General features: G+C 51.9%; 6 protein-coding genes and 1 non-coding gene across 7 annotated transcripts; 1 reads left to right on the plus strand and 6 right to left on the minus strand.

Moving 5' to 3' along the window:
- Positions 1 to 844: 844 nt before the first annotated feature.
- On the plus strand, positions 845 to 2756 carry BO72DRAFT_498260 (uncharacterized protein; the record flags this gene model as incomplete). Its single annotated transcript, XM_040948757.1, has 2 exons — positions 845 to 1213; positions 2484 to 2756. 2 exons carry the CDS (start codon positions 845 to 847, stop codon positions 2754 to 2756), a joined length of 642 nt encoding a protein of 213 aa, XP_040799339.1.
- Positions 2757 to 7624, minus strand: BO72DRAFT_174119 (putative ABC transporter). Its single transcript, XM_040939414.1, has 15 exons — positions 7258 to 7624; positions 6981 to 7207; positions 6648 to 6927; positions 6352 to 6585; positions 5573 to 6291; positions 5362 to 5524; positions 5072 to 5311; positions 4827 to 5025; positions 4704 to 4775; positions 4589 to 4639; positions 4473 to 4537; positions 4236 to 4420; positions 3748 to 4181; positions 3607 to 3693; positions 2757 to 3544 (listed from the first exon to the last, which is right to left on the minus strand). Exons 1-15 carry the CDS (start codon positions 7523 to 7525, stop codon positions 2851 to 2853), a joined length of 3918 nt encoding a protein of 1305 aa, XP_040799340.1. The 5' UTR covers positions 7526 to 7624; the 3' UTR covers positions 2757 to 2850.
- Positions 7625 to 8377: 753 nt separating this feature from the next.
- BO72DRAFT_449927 (NRPS-like enzyme) lies at positions 8378 to 11974 on the minus strand. Its single transcript, XM_040945126.1, has one exon. The coding sequence runs from the start codon at positions 11651 to 11653 to the stop codon at positions 8570 to 8572; it is 3084 nt and encodes a 1027-aa protein (XP_040799341.1). The 5' UTR covers positions 11654 to 11974; the 3' UTR covers positions 8378 to 8569.
- Positions 11975 to 15370: 3396 nt separating this feature from the next.
- On the minus strand, positions 15371 to 16493 carry BO72DRAFT_478917 (uncharacterized protein; the record flags this gene model as incomplete). The annotated part of the gene is made up of 3 exons (XM_040947541.1): positions 16156 to 16493; positions 15606 to 16080; positions 15371 to 15554 (listed from the first exon to the last, which is right to left on the minus strand). Exons 1-3 carry the CDS (start codon positions 16388 to 16390, stop codon positions 15371 to 15373), a joined length of 894 nt encoding a protein of 297 aa, XP_040799342.1. The 5' UTR covers positions 16391 to 16493.
- Positions 16494 to 17198: 705 nt separating this feature from the next.
- BO72DRAFT_t190 lies at positions 17199 to 17270 on the minus strand. Its single transcript has one exon. It is a non-coding gene; the product is annotated as a tRNA-Ala (tRNA).
- Positions 17271 to 17589: 319 nt separating this feature from the next.
- On the minus strand, positions 17590 to 18852 carry BO72DRAFT_449929 (formate/nitrite transporter family protein). Its single transcript, XM_040945127.1, has 4 exons — positions 18532 to 18852; positions 18351 to 18471; positions 17937 to 18293; positions 17590 to 17862 (listed from the first exon to the last, which is right to left on the minus strand). The coding sequence occupies exons 1-4, from the start codon at positions 18817 to 18819 to the stop codon at positions 17693 to 17695; spliced, it is 936 nt and encodes a 311-aa protein (XP_040799343.1). The 5' UTR covers positions 18820 to 18852; the 3' UTR covers positions 17590 to 17692.
- A 1870-nt stretch (positions 18853 to 20722) lies between these two features.
- BO72DRAFT_433429 (RTA1 domain-containing protein) lies at positions 20723 to 21934 on the minus strand. Its single transcript, XM_040943201.1, has 2 exons — positions 21617 to 21934; positions 20723 to 21550 (listed from the first exon to the last, which is right to left on the minus strand). Exons 1-2 carry the CDS (start codon positions 21780 to 21782, stop codon positions 20889 to 20891), a joined length of 828 nt encoding a protein of 275 aa, XP_040799344.1. The 5' UTR covers positions 21783 to 21934; the 3' UTR covers positions 20723 to 20888.
- Between the last annotated feature and the right edge of the window lie 439 nt (positions 21935 to 22373).

Here is a 22373-nt window from a genome sequence, read left to right on the forward strand (position 1 = left end):
TGAGTGCTGAGACCATCTCCACTTGACCTGCATTAGTGGCCCATCACGCAAGCTTGATTGCGGCAGACAATTCACAAATGCTTAGCATAGGCTCGAGAGCAGTGCCGTTGTCTTAGACTGTTGCCAGACGGAGGATTATCTGCAACCCGTAGCAGAAGATGAGGGCGCGTTGGGAAGTTGACATACAATTTCTGGATGAATTAGTTGGTTACACTAACCACAAAATATCATTCTGCGCTCGTGGAAACATACCCGACTAGTGGCTGAGTAGGTCTGACTAGGGGTATACCAGGTTATGAAAAGCCTAAGGCGTGTTGTATCGGTCTCGCTAGACTTGAGTTGCCCTAACCGACGATCCGGCTACCGGGTACTGTATAGCCACAAAGGTGAAAAGTAGGGCTTCCCGTACACTCATCGACAAAGACCACCCTACCCAACCTCACATCAGACAACCACTTCCATCTTCAGGAAGAATATCTCTTGGGAGTAAATCACTGCTATGCTTGTTCGAAAAAAGGATGTAATAAAGAATACAAGGTGGGCGCCATGCAGCCTTTCCCGACCAGACAATAAATCAAAGACACGACGGAGTTATACAAAGAAGAACAGATACTTTGTTCAGACCTCAACAAGGCAATCATCTCCCCTGTTTATACCCTGCGTCCTGGGCTCTCCATGTGTATATAATGACCCAAAACATCAGGCTGTGACGATTTAGCCAACAGTCGCAACTCGAGAACTGCGCGTAGTCCAACAACTCGACCTTCACCAAGATCCCCACCTGGGCTCTCTATTGCACCAGAGATAAGCGCGATTACACCCCGGAGAGCAATTCAGTACAAAGATGTTGCCACCAGAGGAACGGAGACAGCAGCAGGCGGTGGTAGAATCCGTGCCCTCGGACATGGATGGTTACAGCGACTTGAAATGCGAGATTTGTCACCAGCACCAACATCCGGTTCAGGGCACTTTATTCTGGCGGTGCTCGAGGTGTGGCGGGATGCACCATGACGAATGCGTCGTTTTGCAGCCAGAATTCGACGCCAATGGTCTTCCCACCAAATTTGGCTGCACCAAATGCAGAACCCCTTGGTTTCTGCGCAGCGAGCTTTGTTGCACTGGGGATTGCGGCGAAGAGAACGGGCCCGAGGGGGCCGATGTGGACGAAAGTCTTGATCTGCCGGAGCAGCGTCAACCACCCGTCGCCCCAGAGGTGCAGCGGGGCTACCGGCAACTTGGGTCTCATATTCCCATGTCTGATCGACTGGAACCATCCGACGAACTACTAAGTCCGAGAAATATGCCATGTGACATACGAACTAGCAGCAAAGCCAAGATTAAGAGGCGCCGCCAGAGGAAGCACCTCTACTACAAATGCCCACACTGCCCTTCGCAGTACTCATGGGAGACTAGTCTTAGCCAACATCTTAGGGGCAAGCACCCAAAAGACCCTTCCAGGTGCCAGTGGTGTAGGATGTGGCTTCCGACAATAGCCGCTCGAGAGGCTCATGAAGCCAATGCGCACCGGCGTCAGCCCTGTCTTAAGTGTGGTGAGTGGTTTAGTGGATTGGATTGGCTTGAATTCCATACCGCCAGATGCCCTAGCGACACGAAATAGGGGATAAATTTGCTGCTCTGGTCAAGCAAAAGTTCAAACAAACATCACGCCAGAAGGAGTCGACTTCTTGAACATATTTAGACTTATACCATCACCAGTCAACGTCTATACAATTCGAAACTCTTACAAACACTTCATGATAGTCAGGTGGCTGTATGTATCACGGCTAAATCTTTCCTTTGCACTCAGATGAGGATCGAACTTCGATCGATCGTAAATGTCACCCTTCCGGATGACTTCAAGTCTTACAAGCTCTCCCGGGTCGATTCCATATGCTGTCAATGCGAGGGAGCACTGGAAGAAAACATGAACATAGACATACTCAGAAGCCACTCAAAGATAAATAGCGGGATGACCAAAGCGCTGTAGCTAGGCGATTGGTTTCCCTTGCTTTTTCATTGTTCTTTTTTATGTACACTAGTGTGAGCAGCCTTCGGAAAACCGTATTACTATCTCATCTACGTTGAAGAATCCGCGTCCGACTAAAGGGTTGCAACATGGATTGCTGAGAAGATTGCAAAATTGGGCTGATTCTCAATTGTGGAAGCCCTACATCTCTAGCCTAGGTTACAACCACGTCTGTCGATAATCGTCAAACGTGATTGTCGTCGCCAATATACGCCAACCGCTATTGTTGGCAGCGCGGAATCTATCTTCAGCTGCCCTCAGCACCTTAGACTTGTCTCCTTGGCTAGAGTGCTGCCATATATACGAATTGACCTTAGGTGCCAAGATACGCATCAAACTACGCGGTGCATTTAGGACTTTTACAACCTCCGTGACTCTAGTGTCTCTTCTTTTATCTTAATCTGTGGACGAAGTAAGTCAAATATGCGTTCTGCTATGCGGAACAATGTTTCGTTAGCAAGCTCAGCCGAGACTGGAGAAGCGAGATGCCCGTACCCTAGTGGCATCGCTCGTGGCGCCTCGGTCGCTGAGCACCGTCTACACCCTGATCGGGGTGGTGAGCTCGGTCGGCATGTTGATCGCGGGCCCTCTTCTCGCGGGCATGTTCCACCTGGGAATGGTGCTTGGCGACCTCTGGGTGGGTCTGCCATTCTTGGTTGCAGCCGGGTTTTACGCGCTGGTGCTTGCTGTGATCTCTGCGGTTAGGGTTGGGGCTGTGGAAAGGGAATGATATGAGCGGTGGAGAATGTGGTTCTGCATTATTCACTGGACTTTGCGATAAATTAATCCTGTTCTTTCTGTCCAACTCTACTCTCAAACCCCGATTACTTCACCTGTCCAATCGGCGAGACACCATTCGATACAAAATCCTCCGCAACATCCAGTAATCTGCCATCCGCCATGACGGCAACAGCATCTCTCCCCGGGATGAGTTGCTCCACTAACCCCCCAACTCTATGCGCCACCACAATAACAGTATGCCCCTCCTGGGTAAACTCCTCGTCGATGATCCGCTGAATCGTCACCTCCGTCTCCGCATCAAGCGCCGAAGTGACCTCATCCAGCACAACCACAGGTCTGACACCACATCCCCGCAGCACCCGCGCCTTGATCAGCGCGCGGCACAGCGCGAACAGCTGGTACTGTCCGAGGGAAAGTTCCGAGAATGATGAGACATTCCTGTCCAGCACGGTGTGTTCACTGCTGTCTTCCAGGATGTCGATGACAGTTGCCAACGCATCGTCTGCGCCGCGCGCCTCCACAGCGGAAAAATGCTTCCACAGGCCCGCTTTTCCCAACGCAAGAGCAATCATCTCGTCTGATGCGGCGGAGTCGGGGTCGAGGTTGAAGCGCAGCGTCTCTTGGGGGAAGAGAAGGGCGTCCTGTGAGACGGCGATAAAGGCGCGCTGGCGGAGGAGATCAAGTCGCACCTGTTTTATGTCGAGACCGTCGAGCTTGATGATGCCGGATTGAAGCTCCAGGAGGCGCAGGAGGGTGAGGAGCAATGTGCTCTTTCCGCTGTCATCCCACCATGCGCGTTAATGGGATGTATATCGATGGGAGGGAAAGGGGTGACTTGCCTCCCTGTCCGGCCGCAGATAACGAGCTTCTGGCCGGCGGGAATCCTCAGGCTCAGGTTCCGGAGCGCGAACGCGTTGGGTTGCGCACTGACATCGGGTGAATTGGCAGCTTTGACGAGTATCTTTGTGGGAAACACTTACTGATATGACGCAGTGACATTGTCGAATTGTATCTCTCCCTTGGAAGGCCAGTGGCCCGGAGGATCCAGCCCCCCTGCCTTCCCGCCCTCGGTCGGCGTGAACTCCTCCAGCGCTTTCAGCCTCGCGATCGCGCCCAGGGAGGTCTCCAGGTTAGTCCAGCTGACCACGAGACTGAGAAGCGTGGTGTTCGTCACGAGCATGACGTTCAGTGCGATGCCGACCTGCGCGCCGCTCACTTGTCCCCGCAACGCGACTGCCGTGGCCACGACGATCGTGGCCAGGGCAGCAGCCAGAAGATCCAAAACAAGACTCAGCCATCGCCGCAGACACAGGAGGAGGTATTCCGGCCGCTGCGCGTGGTCCACGCGCTGGATGTTATCCTGGATGGCGGCATCGGACCAGCCGTACGCGCGGATTGTTTCGAGCCCGTCGATCTGTTCCCTTGGTTAGAGGGGATACATTGTGTTTAAAGCGGGGGGTGTACGCACTGATTCCAGAAAGCTGGAGAAGACGCCCGCGCGCGATTCCAGCTCCAACAAGCGGAGTTGTCGTGAGGTCCGGAGGTAGACTTCCTGTACGAAGTAGACAACAAGCCCGCACGCTGGTAGGGATACCGCGAGCCAGCTGTCGGCGATGCAGAGTAGGGTGATTTGCATTAGCAGTTTGAATATCTCTGGCTGAATGTCAGCTCGGGAATATTCTGCAGTCAGAGACTGGCGGCTTACGAGTCATGACAGTCTGGAAGGCTGTGGGAAGCTGCCTGTCGATGAGCTGGATGTCTTGACTGAATCTGGTAGGTGTCAACGTATTCTGATCGATACCCACGGAAGCTAACCCATACCTGTTCAAGGTTGAACCGTTGTCTGTATTGGAGAAGTAGGACAAAGGTGCGCTGGAAGATACTTAGTATCGTCTCGTATGTCTCATCTCAAACAGTGAGAACTGATGGTACTGACTTTGCGACTATATCCAGGAGACGCTGATGCAGCCGTTTCCCTGACTGTGGTGCGATCCGAATCACAAGAATTCTTTTGATTATCAGCACTGGAACAACGTTTTCTAAGCAACGCTAGACGTACCCCATCATGACACTAGTCGACATCCACGACATACTCGACAAAAACAGAAATCCACACACATAGAATGCGGTATTTCTGCCATTGGACTCGGTCCACAATCGCAACCAGTACTGCGGGATGGTGATGAAGATGCCGTATGATGCGCTCGTGGCAATCAATAGAGCGAGGTTGATGGCATCGATGAATCCTAGATAGTATGCTGTATCCCGGTCAGTAATGTACTGCCTTGCGGAATATATCCTTACCATAAAGAGCGGGGTCACCAGTCTGTCTCGCAAGGTCCAACTCCGTCTCGGCTTTGGCTCGCAGTTGAGCACCAAGCTTCTCGAAATTCGCAGCCAGGACAGCATTGTTTTGCGTGTGTTGAGTGCCTGAAAACTTCTCGATGGATGCAGCTTTGATCTTCAGATTCTCGCAGCGTCCCTGGTCTAAGATCCGATGCTCACCGAGAACCACGATGTGATCCGCAGATCGGAAATATTGAGCTGTCCTGCTGTCAGCAATTAGACGCCTAAGGACGTTATCGGTAGTGTACCTGAGTTTGAGACAAGAACAGCAGTTCCATCCGATGTCCTGATAAGTCCGTCTGGTCCAAAAATGTTATCAAACACCTTTTGCTCCGTCTCCCCATCCAGGCCGCTGAAAGTGTCGTCTAAGAGAAGTAGATCGCATTTGGCAAAAAGTGCGCGTGCAAGGGCCTGGAGAAAATTAGCTTAATCAGTTTGGAGCAGATGCAGCAAACATACCACACGTTGTCTCTGTCCACCGGACAGATTAAGTCCATCACTGCCACACATGGTCTGATCTCCATCAGGAAGGGAGTCGAAGTCATGGGTGAGACAGCACATCTCTGTGACCTCATGATACCACTTCTCATTATCTGGAGTCCTGACCTCGGTAGCGCCGAAGATGACCCTCCTGATAGTCTCGTTGGGTAGCCACGGCTTCTGCGCACAATAAGCTATCTTCCTTGTGGATACACTGACCGATCCATGAGCAGGGACAATTTCCCCCAGGATAGCGCGCAGGAGGCTCGTCTTGCCACTCCCAGTTGCACCGGATATGATAACGAATGACGCCTTGGCTATTTTGAGGTCTATGTTCGCCAATACAGGTTGCTCATTTCCGATGCGTAGTTGAGTGATTCGGATAGCAGAGGCTGCCTGTGCTATCTCGCCAGTTCCCTCATTCCCCAAGGAGATGTCAGGGATGTCTTCAGCTAATACCGCACGATTAGCAGGTAGATCTTCGCGGAGTAGAAAGGCTTGAATCCTTTCAAAGCCAGCGAATGCAGCCACCGCACGCGGGACGATCGTCATCACCATATTGGCTGGATGCGTGACCATGCTCAAGATAGCCATGGTGGTAAATGCCGTCTCAGTGTCCAGGGTGCTCCCGCGAGCGACCGCGATGAGAGCATAAATCACCACGGTGATCGCTGGAGAGAAGATCCCGAGCGCATTGGCTGTTGGCCTATTAGTCTCCTACTCAAGGTCTAAAAGAGATGAAAGTGTGCATAACAAACCCGAGGCATTGTAGTATACCATAACCCATCTCAGTTTGGAGGCAGCCAGTAGTTCTTCCTCTCGCAAGTCCTGAATGCGATCGGTGAGATTGTTTTGGATGCCAAGCATCTTCACTCCTTTCATCGCCCTCAGTAGAGAGCTGGTAGCACCTATCCGTTGCTGCGTAGCTGAATTCCAGGCCTTCTGCCGCGGTTGCAGGTGCTTTGCGACGAATTGGCTCATGTGCGAACAGACTAGGCAACTTTTAGCCTCGGACTCAGAGTACTACCTAGATAGCGGAAATATGCGCGCCCACGGTATATGAAGAAAAGGGGAAGGGGCCAGATCCAGCCGACCTGGCTGGCTAGAAGCCCTGTCCCAATCACCACCTCGACGACCTGAGCCCATGTTTCATGAAACATCTCTGTGATGCCATCGAGACTGTCTGCGTCAGTGCTCATGAGCGTGGTCGCCTCGCCGTTGTTGTACGCAATGCTGGGCGACTTCATGGTTTTGTCGTGGATCAGACCCACCAGCGCACTGTTCGTCATGAGCTTCAGTCGGTTGATTTGGTGTCGGTATATGGCGGTCGAGATCTGGATAGAGATATTAGTTCAGGAGGATGCTTGACTAGATGAGGGAGAGCTACAGCTAGACCACCATAGATGGCGACCGCAGACACAATGAGTCCAGCGCCACGCCCACTGGCAGCGATGGTAGGGCCCGAAGCAACGTATCTGATAGACTCTTTTATTAGAATCGGCTGAGAATAGCGAAAGCCAAGAAGGAATAGTCGCGGAATGACAGCTGCAAGAAAGGGTCCTTTGAGACATTGGTAGAGAGCCATCGGCAAGGTCCGCTTTGTTTCGGGTTTGACTGGTCTAATTTAGCAAGATGCACATGACCATACAAGGGAGGGGACGCACGGCGCTGAGACCATGTTTCTAGAATTGATTGCCGTGTTTTTGCTGGGCTCATATCTTGGCGCAGTGGTGGCACATCTTCGTGGCTGAGAATGCTCCTGGAACCTTGTAGAAGAATGGGATTGATCCATAGAAAGAAAGTCCGGCTGATGAGGCTGCAGCGTTCCTCTGGGGAATGGTCTTTGGCCACACCGTCGAAGTCTGAACATCGAGAGGTGCAGAGCTCAATGACGAAAAGCATAATGTGCATCGAACAGCGAGTAAATACCATGTGCGAGACAGTGCCGTTCGAGCTGTCTTCGTAGATTATCTTCAGGTAACCGGCGTCGCATATAATAGCCGGGACCAAGTACACTAACGCTAGGACGGAGGGTCCATAGCATCGTTGATGCTCCTTGTATAGGAGTAAGCCTAAGCTCAGCCCAGCAGCAATAGACGCGAGAAGCGAGATCAGGATTTCAGTTTTATCTTCAATATCCGAGGTCGATACTTGGACCAAGTAGTAAGACAAAACCACAGACAGGGAAATTGCCAAGAGCTAGCATCTTGCCTACATTAATTGCTCACTCGAAGTACGAAACGGGAGGTAGTACTGACAATTTTCAGACGGCCCAGCCAGCGTGAAGGATTCCAGGTACCGGACTTACGAAGCTTCCAAAGCCTGAAGGGAACGATCAGGACAAAAAGTGAGGCACAAGTTGTGAATATGATAGGTATGAGCTGCGTGGAGCTTGGAGCCATTGTGGCTAGGGAAGACTGAGCAGACAGCCACAAACGATGTTATGATTAGTAGCATCCGAAGCTTGATCAACCAAGGTACTGTGAGCTGTGAGGGGCAGGCCCTTGGCATTTTATCTTGGCGGTCAGTCGTGCTGACGCCTTTTTAGCCCTGATTTGTGAATCCCAATCAGCTGTGGTTGGGCCGTTCAATCGAAATTAGCACTTCAATTATAAACGAAGAATATTCCATCTAAATATAGCAACATACCGGTACGGTACGGAAGACATACTCTCCGCACGGTAGCTAGAGTTTAACTAATACGACGGACTTTCATGCAGCTTGTTGGCCTTCAAGCTTTCCTGAGCAGTTCCACGTGTATTTATTTATACTACCAGATCCACCCTACATGATCATTTCCCAATTTTCACTTATCCAAGGCACGCAACAATTCACACGGACAGCTTTCATCGAGCGCATAAGAACAAGAGGCCGGAGGGAATCCATAACTAGCTGTGCCATCAGCACTAGCAAACCCCATCCGTTTCCCCGCCCAATTCCGCAATCAGCCCTAAGCCGCCTCAAAAAGCCGCCGCCTCAAAAAGCCCCCATGCGGCGCCAGAAACGCAGCATCCGGCCCAGCAAATCGACACTGAGCGGCGCATACTTGATATCCGGGGCATCCTTGAGCGCGACGAGGGTATTGGAGCAATCGTACCGCGGCGTCTGCCGGCTGGTCTGGAAGCGCGACAGCCCACTGATGACGGGCTCCTGCAGCATGGGGAGGAGCGGGTTCAACGGATTGTCCTGGTCCTCGATCTCCTGGAGCTCGCGGACCCAGTCCCAGTACGGCAGCAAGCGCAGCGAATAGCCTGCGGCGACCAAGATCTCATACGTCCGCTCCATATCCACGGAGACGGCGGGCGAGGGCGGCACCAGGCAGTACGAGCGGCCGAGACTTTTCTTCCTGGCGGCGATGTGCAACGTCGCGTCGCAGACGTAGTCCACCGTGACGAACTCCATGCGCTGGTTGGGGAGATGCGGAAACGCCCCGAGGCGGATCGATCCCATGAACAGGCGGGACACGAAGTCATCCGGATTGCCGGCGCCGTGGCGGGTGTCCCCGAGGACGAACCCGGGTCGATAGATCACGGCGGGAAGGCCGCGGTCGCGCGCGCCTCGCACCATCTGCTCGGCCACCCACTGACTGGATGCGTAGCCGATGTCGAATGCCAGGGACCCAATGTGTGGGAGCAGCGGCTCGTCCTCCAGGAGCACCCGTGTCCCGTAGATGAGGCCGGTTGCACCCCACGCGTCGAGACTGGACATGTAGTGGAAGGGTTTCCGGCGGCCTTGCGCCGCCAGCTCAAGCAGGTTCTTCGTTCCGAGAACGTTGGGCTCGAAGTGGGCCGAGTAGGGCTCGCAGTAGTTGACCTTGGCCGCGATGTGGAAGATCGCGCTGGTCCTGTCCGCCAGTTGCGTGTAGTCGCCGCCGGATAACCCGAGGTCCTTCTGCGTGATATCGCCTTCGAGGACGGTCAGCTTGTCGAGTTGATCCGCCACTCGTTCGTGGAACTCGTAACGCCGGAGAGTGTTCTCGACGCGCTGCCGGGGGGTCTGGCCGCTCTTCGCGCGCGCAAGGCAGACGACCTCCTGCACCTCCGGCATCTTGAGCAAGCGAGAGAGAAAATGCGCCCCCACGAATCCGGTGACCCCGGTCAGGAAAAGACGGCCTTCCCCTGGAGCAGTCCAGTCTACGACTGAATCCCAATCCTGGGCGGACCAGGTCGAATTGATCTTCAGGTCATCGGCCAGTCGGGCATCAGCGATCCAAGTATCGGCCTCGTCGGGAGCATTGCCGCCTTCGACGAACTCGCCCAGATAGGCGACCAGCTCGTGGAGACGGGAGTTCTCCACAAGCCCGCGCATGGAGACTGTTCGGCCCGTGTGCTCGCGCAGTTTGGCTATCAGGGCCGCTGCCTGCAAGGAGGTGCCCCCCAATCGGAAGAAGTCGTCGTCTTGGGCGAAAGACGGCTTGTTGAGCAACGAGGACCAGAGGCCCTTGACGATGGCGGTGGTGTCACGGCTGTCCTTACATTCGAACTTCTTGTGCTCGCGCTCCGTCAGGTAATTCTGAATCAAGGCCTTGCGATCAATCTTCCCATGATCGTTCAATGGGAACTCCTGGAGGAACACGATATCGCTGGGGATCATATATGCGGGCAGCCTTTCCCCCAAGTATTCGTCGAGCCCCCCGAGGCGCAGAGTATCAGCGATAGCGGGAATGACGAATGCAACGATAAACTCCCCCACGCTCACGCTGCTGCCCGGTACCTGCACGACGACGGCGCCCACGAGCTGACCGCTAGAAAGTAGCATGTGCTGGATCTCTTCCAGCTCCACGCGAAACCCGCCCTGCTTGACTTGAAAGTCCGTGCGTCCGGCAAATTCGAAAACATCGGCCTCGCCTTTTCTCCATCTGGCTCGGTCACCGCTGCGATAGTACCGGAGGCCGTCTTCCAGCTGCACAAACCGATGCTGATTCTCTTCGGGGAGGCCAACGTATCCGCGTGTCAAGCCGGGCCCAGTGAGGAGAATCTCACCGACGACGCCGGGGGTGGTGATGGGACTGAGGTCTTCATTCACCAGCCGAAGGCGTCCATCCCCGAAAGGCCTTCCGAGACCGATGTTATCGTACTGGAACTCTGACGGGGTGACCAGATGCATCGCGGCGTGGGTCGTGATCTCGGTAGGACCGTAGGTGTTCCAGAGATGTTTCGGGGGCAGAGACGAGTTTACGACAGCCTTGACTGCTCCGACGTTGGCAATGCTTCCGCCGATCAAAAGGTGCTTGACGTTGTGGAAGGTGGTCGGGCAGGCGTGGGCGATAATGCCGAACAAGGTGGAGGTCAGATAGATGACCGAAAGTCTCTTCTCCACGATAAACTCGCGGAAGGTGAAGGGGTCGGTGACTACCATGCGAGGCACGATCACGAGCGTCGCTCCTCCGACGAAGCCGGAGAAGATCTCAAACAGGGAGATGTCGAAGCCGGGGTTGTTGATGATGGCGACTTTGTCGGTCGGGTCGAGGATTCCGAGCGGGCTCTTGGTTGCCAAATGCAGAATGCTTCGCTCCATGACCTGCACCGGCTTGGGCTTTCCGGTAGATCCAGAGGTGTACAGGATGTGGCTGCGATAGTTGGGGTTTTGGCACTCCACGAATGAGTCTTGGGTGCCATCGACACCATCGGCGAAGCCAGCACGGTCCGCGTCACGGGTCTGCTTTTCTTCGTTGCGGACTGTGATGGGAAGGACCGTGAATTCACTATCCAGGAGAATGTCTTCCGAGTCTGAAAGAACATATCTTGCACCCACATCTTTCAGGATACTCATGAGGCGAAGCCTGGGCGTACATGTAATCAAGGGAATACATGTCAAGCCAAGGCGTATGAGAGCCAGCTGAGCGACAATGACCTCAATGCCGAGATTCGCCAGGATGCAAACTGGCTCTTCATGTTTGAGGTCGTGCTCCTCGAGCATGGAGGTGAGGCTGGCTACTTTGTGCTCGAGCTGTTGATATGACAGCTTGCGGTCGCCATCTTCGACAGCCGTCGCCTGAGGGCTTTTCGCGGTGTGGGATAAAATGATTCTGTCGATGGTGGATTGAAACAAGGAACCCATTTTCGATGTTGGTCTGAAATAGAATTTCAAGCTCTTTCGTTCAGTTTTGGGTTCTCCACTCGGCTTTGGATTTGGACTTCGTAATAATCAATGTGAAAAAGTCCACAGCTTTGAGCAAAGACTGAGGAACAAGTCCACTTATACCTTTGCCCTCAGCCTCGAGGTTGGCGGGGTATACACCTTTTCAAGATATGTGATGCTTCTTCTTGGCTCAAAACCTGAAATTCTCTATGTCTATACCAATTCAACAGTCTACCAGTCATAGGATAACTGTGTTACGTGTCACAAGTCTAAATAACATCATTGTAGCATCGGGTTGACAGGGTGACAAGCTCCATGGTTTGTGGCGTGCCATGACGCGCTGCATGGCCTTCGAGGTCTGATCTAATAACCAGAGCGATACGACAACAAACAGAAAATGAACTCAAGACTTGACTGTAGTGCTTGCATATATCACCACTCAAGCCACAGCATTGAAGCCATCCAAACTGTTTCATTCCACAAACCTTGTGTGTACAGCAAACTTTCATAGTCCTACTGAAACAAAGGGCCATGCCAGGAAGGGCAAGACCCGTCGGCTGGCCCTGACTTTGCCGCATCCAGACTTTGGTACAAGGTAGGACACGTGTGGGCAATTCCGAATCCTACGGGCAAAAGCGTTCACATGTTTTTGTTTATTGAGTGAATGGCTAGCCAGGTTCCATGGTCCGACACCGGGAAGTCGGGATTCTCCATGCTCCTCCGACGTCACGAGGCTTCCGAAAACCCTAACCTCAGCTGAGCCGTGAACATGAGTCTGCCCTGAGCGATGTGTATGACGAGTTGTTGTGATCCAGAATTGGTGGACGGTTTCTGAGGCCTAATCTTGCTGTTCAAGCCTGTTTGCAGTTGTTTACCATTGTTTACGCGACAGCTTGCGAGCGCATCTACCTGGACGCGGCGTCATGGGTCGGGCAATTCAATCAAGCATATGATTATCTCCATGTCTAGACCATACGACTAGAATTGTCGTGCTATCATCTGCTACTAGATAAATAATACTCCGATACATCCCTCCTTGGGTCCTTACGACATAGCAGTCTAGACTGGCGTGTCGTGAGTCTCAGCCTCCCGGTCGCTGTCGTTGTTGAGACCCACTTTTTCCGTCGGTAGCAACAGGAACTGCCTTTTGAGCTGATTTGTTGTGGGACATCTTCTTGGTTGAATTGGATTGACATCATGACTTCGACAAGTTATCCGGAGAAGAAAGGATGGCTAGACTGGTATTATCATAGAGACTCTATCCTCCATGACCAGGGTATATGAGATAGAACAGCTACTGAAGTCCAAGATTATGGACCACGAACATAGTTCGTTACATATTATCCAGAGCGAAAGTATCTCATTGAACTTAACCAATTAAGGTATATAATCAGGGAGATAGAAGCCTTCAGAAAGACATACTGCTGGAAATAGCTCTTGACCGTTCAGCAAAAAGGTTTTTGGTTCCCATTGGGGAGAGTGGTAGGGCTAAGTCCTGGGGGGCGATTGACACATTCCGCACCTTGATCACCCTTTGTGAACTGCTTTGGGTATGAAATGGTCGAATCCAATTCCAGGCAGACCGATGCTCAATGCCTGTAGTGTTTTTGTAGTATGTGTTCGACGATGTTTCGAGTGTTCCGTTGTTTGCACTATTCGTCTGTCCCACAAGAAGATCAGACTTCACCAAGAATCGAACTCACGATATGCGACCGTGACGGAAATAGCCCTATTCGTTCAATCAAAAATTTACCAGATACCTGGTCAGTCGGGACGCTTTTGCTACTATAACTGCAAACTCAAATGCTAACATATACTTTGTATTGCCTTCAATTCTTCATGTGACTCCTCTGCCCATGAGTATTTAGAGTAGTCCGGTGCACGCTCAGGTATGCTCTACGAGAAATAACAGGCAGCATGCACCTGGGCCTAGGTGTTTTGCCTTCCAGCAGGGTTTGCATCAGCAACAAAAAAGAACGCTTCGGGCAATCGCTGCGTGGTTCTGTATTTCAGACCATCTATGATCATAGGATGCACTTGCTTTAGCAAATTCTCTATCCATATCGACGTATTCAATACTTCATTTGCATCATAATGCAGGACACCTCAGCGCACGGCAGGAAGCAGATTGAATGGATCAGCGAACCTCTGAGCCAAAATACCTCAGGTACCTAGCACTCTTCTATATGCTCACTAGTCGATAATGTATCCAGGAAACTAAAATCTCTGGTGAGCGAGCAATTCTTATAAATCGACTGATGAATAGGGCGCACTCATCCATCTCCTCACCACCTCGGGATAGCTTCGAGCATAGTTGTGAAACACGCGCGATCCCACGGTCGGAAATCGTTCATCCTCGCACAGATACTCGTGGAGCTCGTCGGTCAACATCCCATGCTGGGCGCGAAGCTCTTTCCTTAATATCTGCAGAGCATCCTTCGTCTCTGGCGCGGTGGTCGAGATATTCAGCCCCAGCCCAGTGCCGATGGCATTACTGTATCGCGGGCCGCTGCCCGGGGCAGGGGGGATCACGCGGTGCCAGGCGGTCTTGCAGACACCGTACGTCACCGCATCTGCGCCCTTATCGACCACGTATACCAGCGTCCCAGGCACAGGCGGACAATTAATTCAGATCCGCTGGGCGTTCCGCACCTGCAGCGAAATGTGGTCAGTCAATTGACAGATGAGGGCTGCAAACGCGGTCTCCTGGTGCGCACCCAGGGCCTGCGCTGCCGCCGGATCCGCGCCGGCCGGCTGAGATGGGTACTTGATCATTCGTCCATGATACTGCTGCTTGGCATCAAACATTTGGTCTAACAAACTGTTTTTAATTCCAATTGCTTCGGCAGCCAGCTTGCGGATGGCGGTCGCCACCCCGGTTCTCTTCTTGATGAGCCGTTGGACGAGAGGCGCGAATTCCGGCAGGGACGACTCGGAAGGCCACTGAGTTGGGCCCAGCAGATTGCGGTATGAGAGATCTTCGATTTTGCCGTTGACCTCGGTGGCCTATGTTCTCGGGGCGGAGGAGGTTGAGGATCGACTATAGGTGGGTTTTCAACGGTACGAGGGTCGCATGGATGAGGCCTGCGCTTGCGGCTGCTGGACTTGTTTATCGAGGGTCTTGAGGTACTGGCACGGCGAAGCTGACAGGATACCATTTCAAAGATTATTCAATACTCTCTTAGACAACAGACTGACATCGCCGTAGGTTCTCGGCGTAGCAGTTGTTGTTCTTCTTTTTCGTTTGTGCAACCAGTACGGTTGCACAAACAGATCAGACGGAATAAACCTGACAAACAATGCACATATTGAATGGTCCTTATCAACTGACTCACGGTGCGAGGTCAGACCTATATTATTTGTACAATAAGCCCTACATCATTTTCTTCGGTACACGGTTCGGGCTGGAAACAAGGTTCGAATGAAGTTATAATGACGACATTAACATTAGCACTTGTCCCATATGTAGGCATATAGGAAAGACAAAAATCACTGTTCAATTATATAAATCACAGTACGTACTACCCTCATGTTCAGTAGATACTGAGTAGAACTCATTATTATTATTACCATTACATTAAGACACTACATGCCCCGTACCCAAGGCCCAACTCGCCATCCATCAACAAACTTCAACGCTCGGAGACCATAACCAACAGACCCGACCTTGCACGCCCAAGCCAACATCCCTCATCATCAAGTCAACTCATTCCTCGGCGTCCCCATGAGCTCACTAACCGGCCGCAAACTATCCCCCATCTCCGAGGCAGCCTCCACATCTGCCGCCGGGAGCTCCGCAATCAGCGTCTCCGCCCCGGACACCCGCGACATCCGTGACCCGTCAAACGGGGATTTCGGCTGCTCAGCCATCGCTGGAACACTATGATACAGATGCTGCTGCTGCGATGGCGGCAATGGTAGCTGTGCAGACGATCCATCTCCGCGTCCCCGTCGCTGCCGACGGCGGTACATGAACAGCAACGCCCCGGCCAGTGACAATGCCAGAACGCCTAGCGGGACTCCGAGCCCGACTCCCACTTTCTGGGCAGTGGTGAGGCCTCCCTTTGCGATGGCTGTGGGACTTTCGTTGGGGGTGGATGACGATGTTGTCGCTGATGCTGGTTCTGCGGATGCGGTGTATGGGTTAGCAGTGATGGTGGTGGAGGAGGAAAGGGTGTTTGTCGATACGGCGGAGGTGGCGGTGGAGGGGGTGTCGCCAAAGTTGTAGGAGGTCGGTGCTGGGTCATTGGTGTATCGCGGGTCGACGCCGAAGGGAACGCTAGTCAGGTTGGGAAGGATGAGAGAACCTTCGTCGGTGAGGGAGACAAGCTCGAATGCACAGCCTGATTCTGTGTAGTGGTCTCGGGTGGCGTTCCAGACGTAGCTTTGTGTGTTGGAGACGTTGGCTTTGGATCATCGGTGTCAGCGGTGCTTGTGTCTAGGGTGACTGAGGGAAGCAAGCATAGGGCTGAAGGACCTACATTCTAAAAGGACGGCCGTGGCGCACATTTCATACAGAGAGATGCGCGGGGAGACCGTGTCCCAGGTGACATTGACCAGGTCTCCGACTATGAATTCGTTCACGTCGGTGGTAGGGAAGGTGAAGCCCTCGGCGCGGACGAGACACTGTTGCGAGGTCGTGAGAAGCCATGAGAGTAGCAGGCTACTCCTTGCAAGCCTCGAGAGTGCCATCTTGTGAGAGTTACCGAGTGCCATATGACTAGTCGCAGCAACCAGCAGCGTCGTAGGGTCTTTTAATACGTGGGCTGCCTTCTAGCGTAGATTCTAGGTAGTCAATAAGAGGGTGCTCCGCCTCAACCATCGCACAGGGTCGGCAGCTCGTCTGTCCTGGTCGGATAACCGGTTTCCCCGCTGTCTACGCCCGCAGCCATCCTAGACTGTGCTCAATTTAGCCATCGACAGGGATCTCTACAGCTCGCCTGTATTGCCTGTCTACCATTGGTGGAAGCTATAAGATAGGCAAGGGCTAGCGCTCACTAAGAACACACCCCTGTCGTTGGGCTGAGCCGGGATTCCCTCCAGCTCAACAAAGAGACTGTCCACCTGGATGATTTCCTCGACGGTTTGGGTGGAATTCTGGGTTGATCGTATGCAGTGTAGTGATGTAGAAAACAAGCTACCGGAGACTGTCATGAGTGCTTGTTGGCTGATTTCAAGGGTGTATAAAACAGAAATCAGGGTTAGCTGCTGGCCTCTTCCCATGTGGGGTTCCAACCAATGGTCCCGGCTTAATCTAGAGATAAGAGGCTAGTGCAAGTGAGAGGTCCCATGACAACACACTTCCGGCTAGAACAGATTTTCCGGTGGGCTGTCTGGAATTTAACTACTGCTAATCAGTGCACGAGGACCATTGGAACGATAGCACATGGGTAGTGTGGCTAGCTGGTGGTTGTTCAACCAATAAGACAAATTGCTCGCACTGTCCCGCACGACGAACGGGACGGGATACTCCTTGCCTGAGGCAATGATAGATGGAGGACGAAGGAGAAAAAAACAAAAAATATGGAGCTGCGGGGAATCGAACCCCGGACCTCTCCCATGCTAAGGGAATATTATACCACTAAACCACAGCCCCAATTGTTGAAACGAGGCTCCTAATTTGGTTTCCTGTTCTTATTCACTGCTAGAACTGGCGCAATCGGCCAGAACACAGTCGGAGTGCTTTTGTCACCATGGACTAAAACTGTATGTTCTGGAAATTCGTGGATCCAGATGCAGTATACATGCAGGGCACTTCACACTTCTCCTATACTACTAGCCAGATAGGTTTACCATAAACATACCTTCCACTGGAATGATTGGGCATTCTTGTGCATCCCTTTACCCTTGCCTAGAGATATATATTGCCACAAAAATGCCAACACTAACCCTGATGCCACTGGAATTCCGTAGTGTGAGCTAGTAATGAAACACTGTAAAGTCTAATTCATATAAAGTCTAGATAATCTATTCCACAGACAGCATGCAGTTGATCATGATCTCATCACACCCCACCATTCAAGCCCTCTTCACATCACCCACCGCAGCAGCAGCCTCAACATCAACCATCTCCCCTTCTCCCGGACTGGACCCCCCGGACCCCATCTCCCCGCCGTACTGCCGCCTCCTCAGCCCCGCCAACGACACACTGCCCCCATCGACAAGATACATATACCAGTAATAAGTCCCTGCAACACATGTCGTCAGCAAAACCCACGTCTCTCCGTTCCTTCCCACCAAGCACCCAAAGAAGAAAACCTACCAGCGAAAAATCCACCGCCGAGTATATTCCCAATCAGGGTGGGGATGATCCCCTTCCAGATATACAGCCCCACCGAGAGGCCCGGGGCATCCAACCAGATCCCCAGCGGGATGAAGGTCATGTTCGCGACGACGTGGTCGAAGCCCATGGACACGAAGGCGAAGATCGGCCACCAGATGCCGATGACCTTGGACGCGAGGTCGCGGCCCTGCAGCCCGAAGAAACAGGCGAGGGAGACGAGCCAGTTGCAGCCGATGCCGCGGAGGAGGATCTCGTGGAAGGACGGAGTGAGCTGCTTCTTGGTGGCGTAGTCGATGGCCTCGGATTTGTAGGGGTCGGCGGTGAAGATGCCTCCGTCTGGGGTGAACATTAATATCCAGGTCACAGGTTGGGGAGGGAAAAAAAAGGACGCACAGCCGAAGATGATGGCGACGACGAAGAGAGAACCGCACAGGTTGCCCCAGAAGGTGACGAACCAGTGCAGGAGCATTTTCCACCAGGGGAGTTGGCGTTGGAGGGCGGCGACCGTTGTGAACTGCCAGACCCGGGGTTAGATTCCATGCAGCCACATCTCCCAGAGGGGATCGAGAAATACCATGAAAGAACCGGTGCAGAGGTCAGCCCCGGTTAGGATGATCATGCACAGACCGTAGGGAAAGACCAAGGCGCTGATGGTGCGGAGCAGCCCCGGCGCATTCTCCGTGAACCACGGCGAGGAATTGGTGCTCAAGGAGGTTCCGCAGGCGAAGGCGAGCAGAGAGCCCGCCGATACGGCGCTGAAGAAGACCTTGTCCAGGCGCATGTGGCCCTTGCTGGCGCCGGTGCGGGCAATGAGCTCGACCACCTCGGCGGGGGAGAACGAATCCAGCTTGATGGAGGACATGGCGAGTGGGAGGGAATTGAGGGAAGCACACTGAATTGGAAGGCAGGGATGAGCAGCGAGACCGGGTATATGTATGCAGTATTATTGTGAGTGTGAGCCCTTGGTATGCGACCGGTCGGCAAATTCCAGGCCAGACCCCCACAGCATTCAGCATTATGGACCTCTCTGCGGATACGAGCAAGACCGAGGCAGCGAATGGGCAGTAGGATGGGTGGTTAGATCGTCGGGGAATCCTCTCGGCTAGGAATAAGGTTCGGATCCGGGCATGCAGATCAGAGATAAGTCTCGCAATCCGACAACTCACAACGCTGAAGCTTATCTAGTCAGATGGGGGGGGTCTCCGCGGAAAGACGGAAGGGCCACACTCTTGACCCAGTTACCCCAACACAGTCCCCCTCATAGGCCCATTCTGGTAGAGAGAGGGCTAGTCGAGGACCTAGGGGAAAACTAGTCATATATAAGCAAAGGCTTACTGTACCAAGCTATATTAAGCGGGTGCTCCAGGAAATCTTTTCTTTTGATTGTTTGGTGAGCCAGATCTGCAACTTCCACACAAAGTGTTGAGAACCTATGCATAGCGCTCTGTCCCACACCCGTGGATAGTTCTGCCGATATTTTTCTTGTTTTGTTTCTAAAAACCCGCGTGATATACAAATCATATTGATCAGAGAATTAGCACTACAACCACGGGGTGTGAAAGATAGGGCCCCCGCCCACTCAGCCGTACTTAAGCCACGTATTAAGCAAGTGACAGTCGGACATGTTGGCGCTTTGAGCGCAGGGTTCTGCCGCCTCCTTGCAGCCAGTTAACTCTCACCGCCCTCAGATAGATTCAGCTAGGGAGATGTGCTACGTAACTTATTGCTTTCACTCCTGTCTGCTTACGTTCATACGGACGACCAACAGTGATAGAACATACTCTCAGCACTGCTTTCAGAGTGCTATTAGGAAACTAATATAGGTTCAGACGACACATGGGTTAAGCTATTATAAAACACAATCAGATCTACAGCCGTCAGGGATCGAGCCACGCCGCAATGCTTGGCTTTCCCAAGACAGGCCCTACTTTGAATAGTGACTATAGCAGTACGGTGGTTACGGGGTATCGTCCATACGGGGGAGTCCGGGCGGCAGGTTCCTAGGCCCAATGGTGTCACTTACCTGACCCCAGCTTGAATTGCCATCCAGTGGTCTGGGCTAATGGTGATGACTTCCATCCATTTGTTAAATGGAGCATTGACTCGGTGCGTAGACTTTCCGCCACTATATACCTCGCGGGAGATAGTGCAAGCTCCTCGGATGGAGGTCAACATCGCTGCTAACATATAACAGTCGTTCCCGCTGCGTTTCTGCTGAATCAGCATTCGAGTGAAAATACGGACAGAGCTCATCCAACCCCTTGTGTCTCATCCTTCATTTGTTATCCTCAGTGTAAAACCAAAGCTTCCTTGCCTCCGCTTCCGATAGCCTTTCTGATTCTCTTTGGACGTAGAGCTCAAGCAATTCATCATGCCTGGCTTTGACCCTGTTGAAATCAAGCTGCGAAGGGACCCATCCGTCATCGTCCGACCGCAGCAACTCCCGAGTATAAGACTTGAGTTTATGCCAGTCTTCATATGCAGCAAGCTTGAGATTATGCCTCTGTAGATCATCGTTCGTTCGTGAATGAGTAAGAACAGCAACCCGGAATCCCCGTCTGACCCCAGTTTTCGCATATCTGGACCAAGGAATCACGAAGGGGTATGATTCCATCCTTTACCGTTCTATCGCAAGATGTTAATTAATTGTTGGTGACAAATTCTGACATATGAGTCGTGAGCATGAGTCAGAAGATGACGGTGATTATGTGTAAGGAGCTTGAGTTCCTGTATTTCTGCAACACAAGAAAGTGATTTTTACCTATGACAATTGCATGAAACGCATATAACACTCCAACTCAAGAACGCCTGCAATGCTATCGTTTCTATCAAAACAAAAAAGAAAAAAAAAAGAAAGAGTACCAAGAAGTAAAAGCAATTGGAAGAAAGGAATCCAGCATTAGAAGACAGCCTCAGCTCCAATGATCTCGATCAGACCTTCGAGTACACATGTCCAAGGGGAATACTTGCCTCAATATCAGTTTTGGCCTTTATACCACTGGGATACCACGTCAGGTAGATGATCATGACAATCGCCATCGGGACAGAATCCAAGATATACATCGTCCATTCGTGTTGCAAGGGATATCCACTGTTCCCAAGCACATATTCAATGATGCGAAAAATTGAGCGGATCATGATCAAAGCACTCACAGCATAAAGCATGTATAATGTCTTCTTCCATGGAATTCCCGGTTGGAGAGATTCGGGAGTAGGATTGCGGCGGATACGCCTCTCAAATACAATGGCTGAGATCCAAAAAATGGAGAATGAGATAAGCTGGATCGCTAGTCCAACAATGACACACACTTTTCCCCATTGAGCATAACCCAAAACCGAGAGAGAAGAGGAATTGCCTTGGACGATGAAAGACAAAACATCGCCCCAGACAAAGGTCTTTGTCAGACGTGAGACGCGGATGACCGAAAGATGTTCAGCCCCGATGCGACGAATTAAACGGCCCAGAGTCATATAAATCGAGGCGGCGAATAGAGTGGGAGCGAGTAGAATGAAGATGTTTGCCAGTATGTATGGCCCCATAGTGGTCGTGTTACTATGTGCGATGGCGCGACCGATATAGCCAATGATTTCAACTGGGAAAGAGGAGTTAGCTTTTTTAAGCTTGGTAGGCAGATCCATTCTAAAGTGTGCTAACATACACAAGCCACCAAGGGTGAACGCAATACAAAACCAGGTTCTAGTTGCGAACATCTTCCGGGAATGAAGCCCAGTCAATCCCATGAAAATAATCATGAAGATGACTGCCGCAGCCAGTGAGGGGGTATAGTACCAAAAAGTGTATGAGCGACGAACAATTTCCGGCATGTTGAGCAATCGGTGCGGACAAACCGGAGGGTTGGAGATAGAGAGAAAAGCAAGAAGCAAAACAAAAATGCAGCAGAATGCTACGTCAAAAAGAATGAAAGATCAAGAAAGAGACCACGGAGTAAATGCCTTGGGATCGGTATCAAAAGAACAGAAATACTCTATTTATATCTAAATACTAAATTGGGGATCGTCCATATCCAGAAGCATGAGTCCGTGGCGTGTTTTGAAAATACTTGTGCCGATTGTAAACAGCCCATGGGCCTACCTATAACCAGCGCTCAACCTAACTCCACATGACCGTGCTAGGCGGGCGGGTTGCTCGAATACGCGTAATAGGTTTTTCTTTTTCACTCCAAGAGAACGGTACACTACACTGTGTGGCAACATATTTGCCCAATGAAACCCGGTAGCGCCAATCTTAGCCTTCTTGTATCTTATTTACCAGATCAATGTTATCTCTCCATGTCACATATCGAAAGCGTTAAGTACTGTGAATCTTTTCTATTGTGCAGCGATAATGCACTACTTATGGAGAATTGGCAAATATATAATTAACATATTGCCTAGAACAAGATTAGTGGGCTTTCA

Source organism: Aspergillus fijiensis, assembly GCF_003184825.1.
Source record: "Aspergillus fijiensis CBS 313.89 unplaced genomic scaffold BO72scaffold_39, whole genome shotgun sequence".
NCBI lineage: Eukaryota > Fungi > Ascomycota > Eurotiomycetes > Eurotiales > Aspergillaceae > Aspergillus > Aspergillus fijiensis.

What these genes read in the sequence shown, in the direction of transcription:
- BO72DRAFT_174119 (XM_040939414.1), bottom strand. Translation starts at nt 7,525, where the DNA reads ATGGTATTTACTCGCTGTTCGATGCACATTATGCTTTTCGTCATTGAG. An exon ending in AACGGTTCAACCTTGAACAG is followed by an intron (nt 4,538 to 4,588) that starts GTATGGGTTAGC and finishes GACACCTACCAG; the next exon opens with ATTCAGTCAAGACATCCAGC. An exon ending in TCTCCAGCTTTCTGGAATCA is followed by an intron (nt 4,182 to 4,235) that starts GTGCGTACACCC and finishes CCAAGGGAACAG; the next exon opens with ATCGACGGGCTCGAAACAAT.
- BO72DRAFT_449927 (XM_040945126.1), bottom strand. Translation starts at nt 11,653, where the DNA reads ATGGGTTCCTTGTTTCAATCCACCATCGACAGAATCATTTTATCCCAC.
- BO72DRAFT_449929 (XM_040945127.1), bottom strand. Translation starts at nt 18,819, where the DNA reads ATGTCCTCCATCAAGCTGGATTCGTTCTCCCCCGCCGAGGTGGTCGAG. An exon ending in TCTGCACCGGTTCTTTCATG is followed by an intron (nt 18,472 to 18,531) that starts GTATTTCTCGAT and finishes CGGGTCTGGCAG; the next exon opens with TTCACAACGGTCGCCGCCCT. An exon ending in CGTCGCCATCATCTTCGGCT is followed by an intron (nt 18,294 to 18,350) that starts GTGCGTCCTTTT and finishes TGTTCACCCCAG; the next exon opens with ACGGAGGCATCTTCACCGCC.
- BO72DRAFT_433429 (XM_040943201.1), bottom strand. Translation starts at nt 21,782, where the DNA reads ATGCCGGAAATTGTTCGTCGCTCATACACTTTTTGGTACTATACCCCC. An exon ending in GTTCACCCTTGGTGGCTTGT is followed by an intron (nt 21,551 to 21,616) that starts GTATGTTAGCAC and finishes CCTCTTTCCCAG; the next exon opens with TTGAAATCATTGGCTATATC.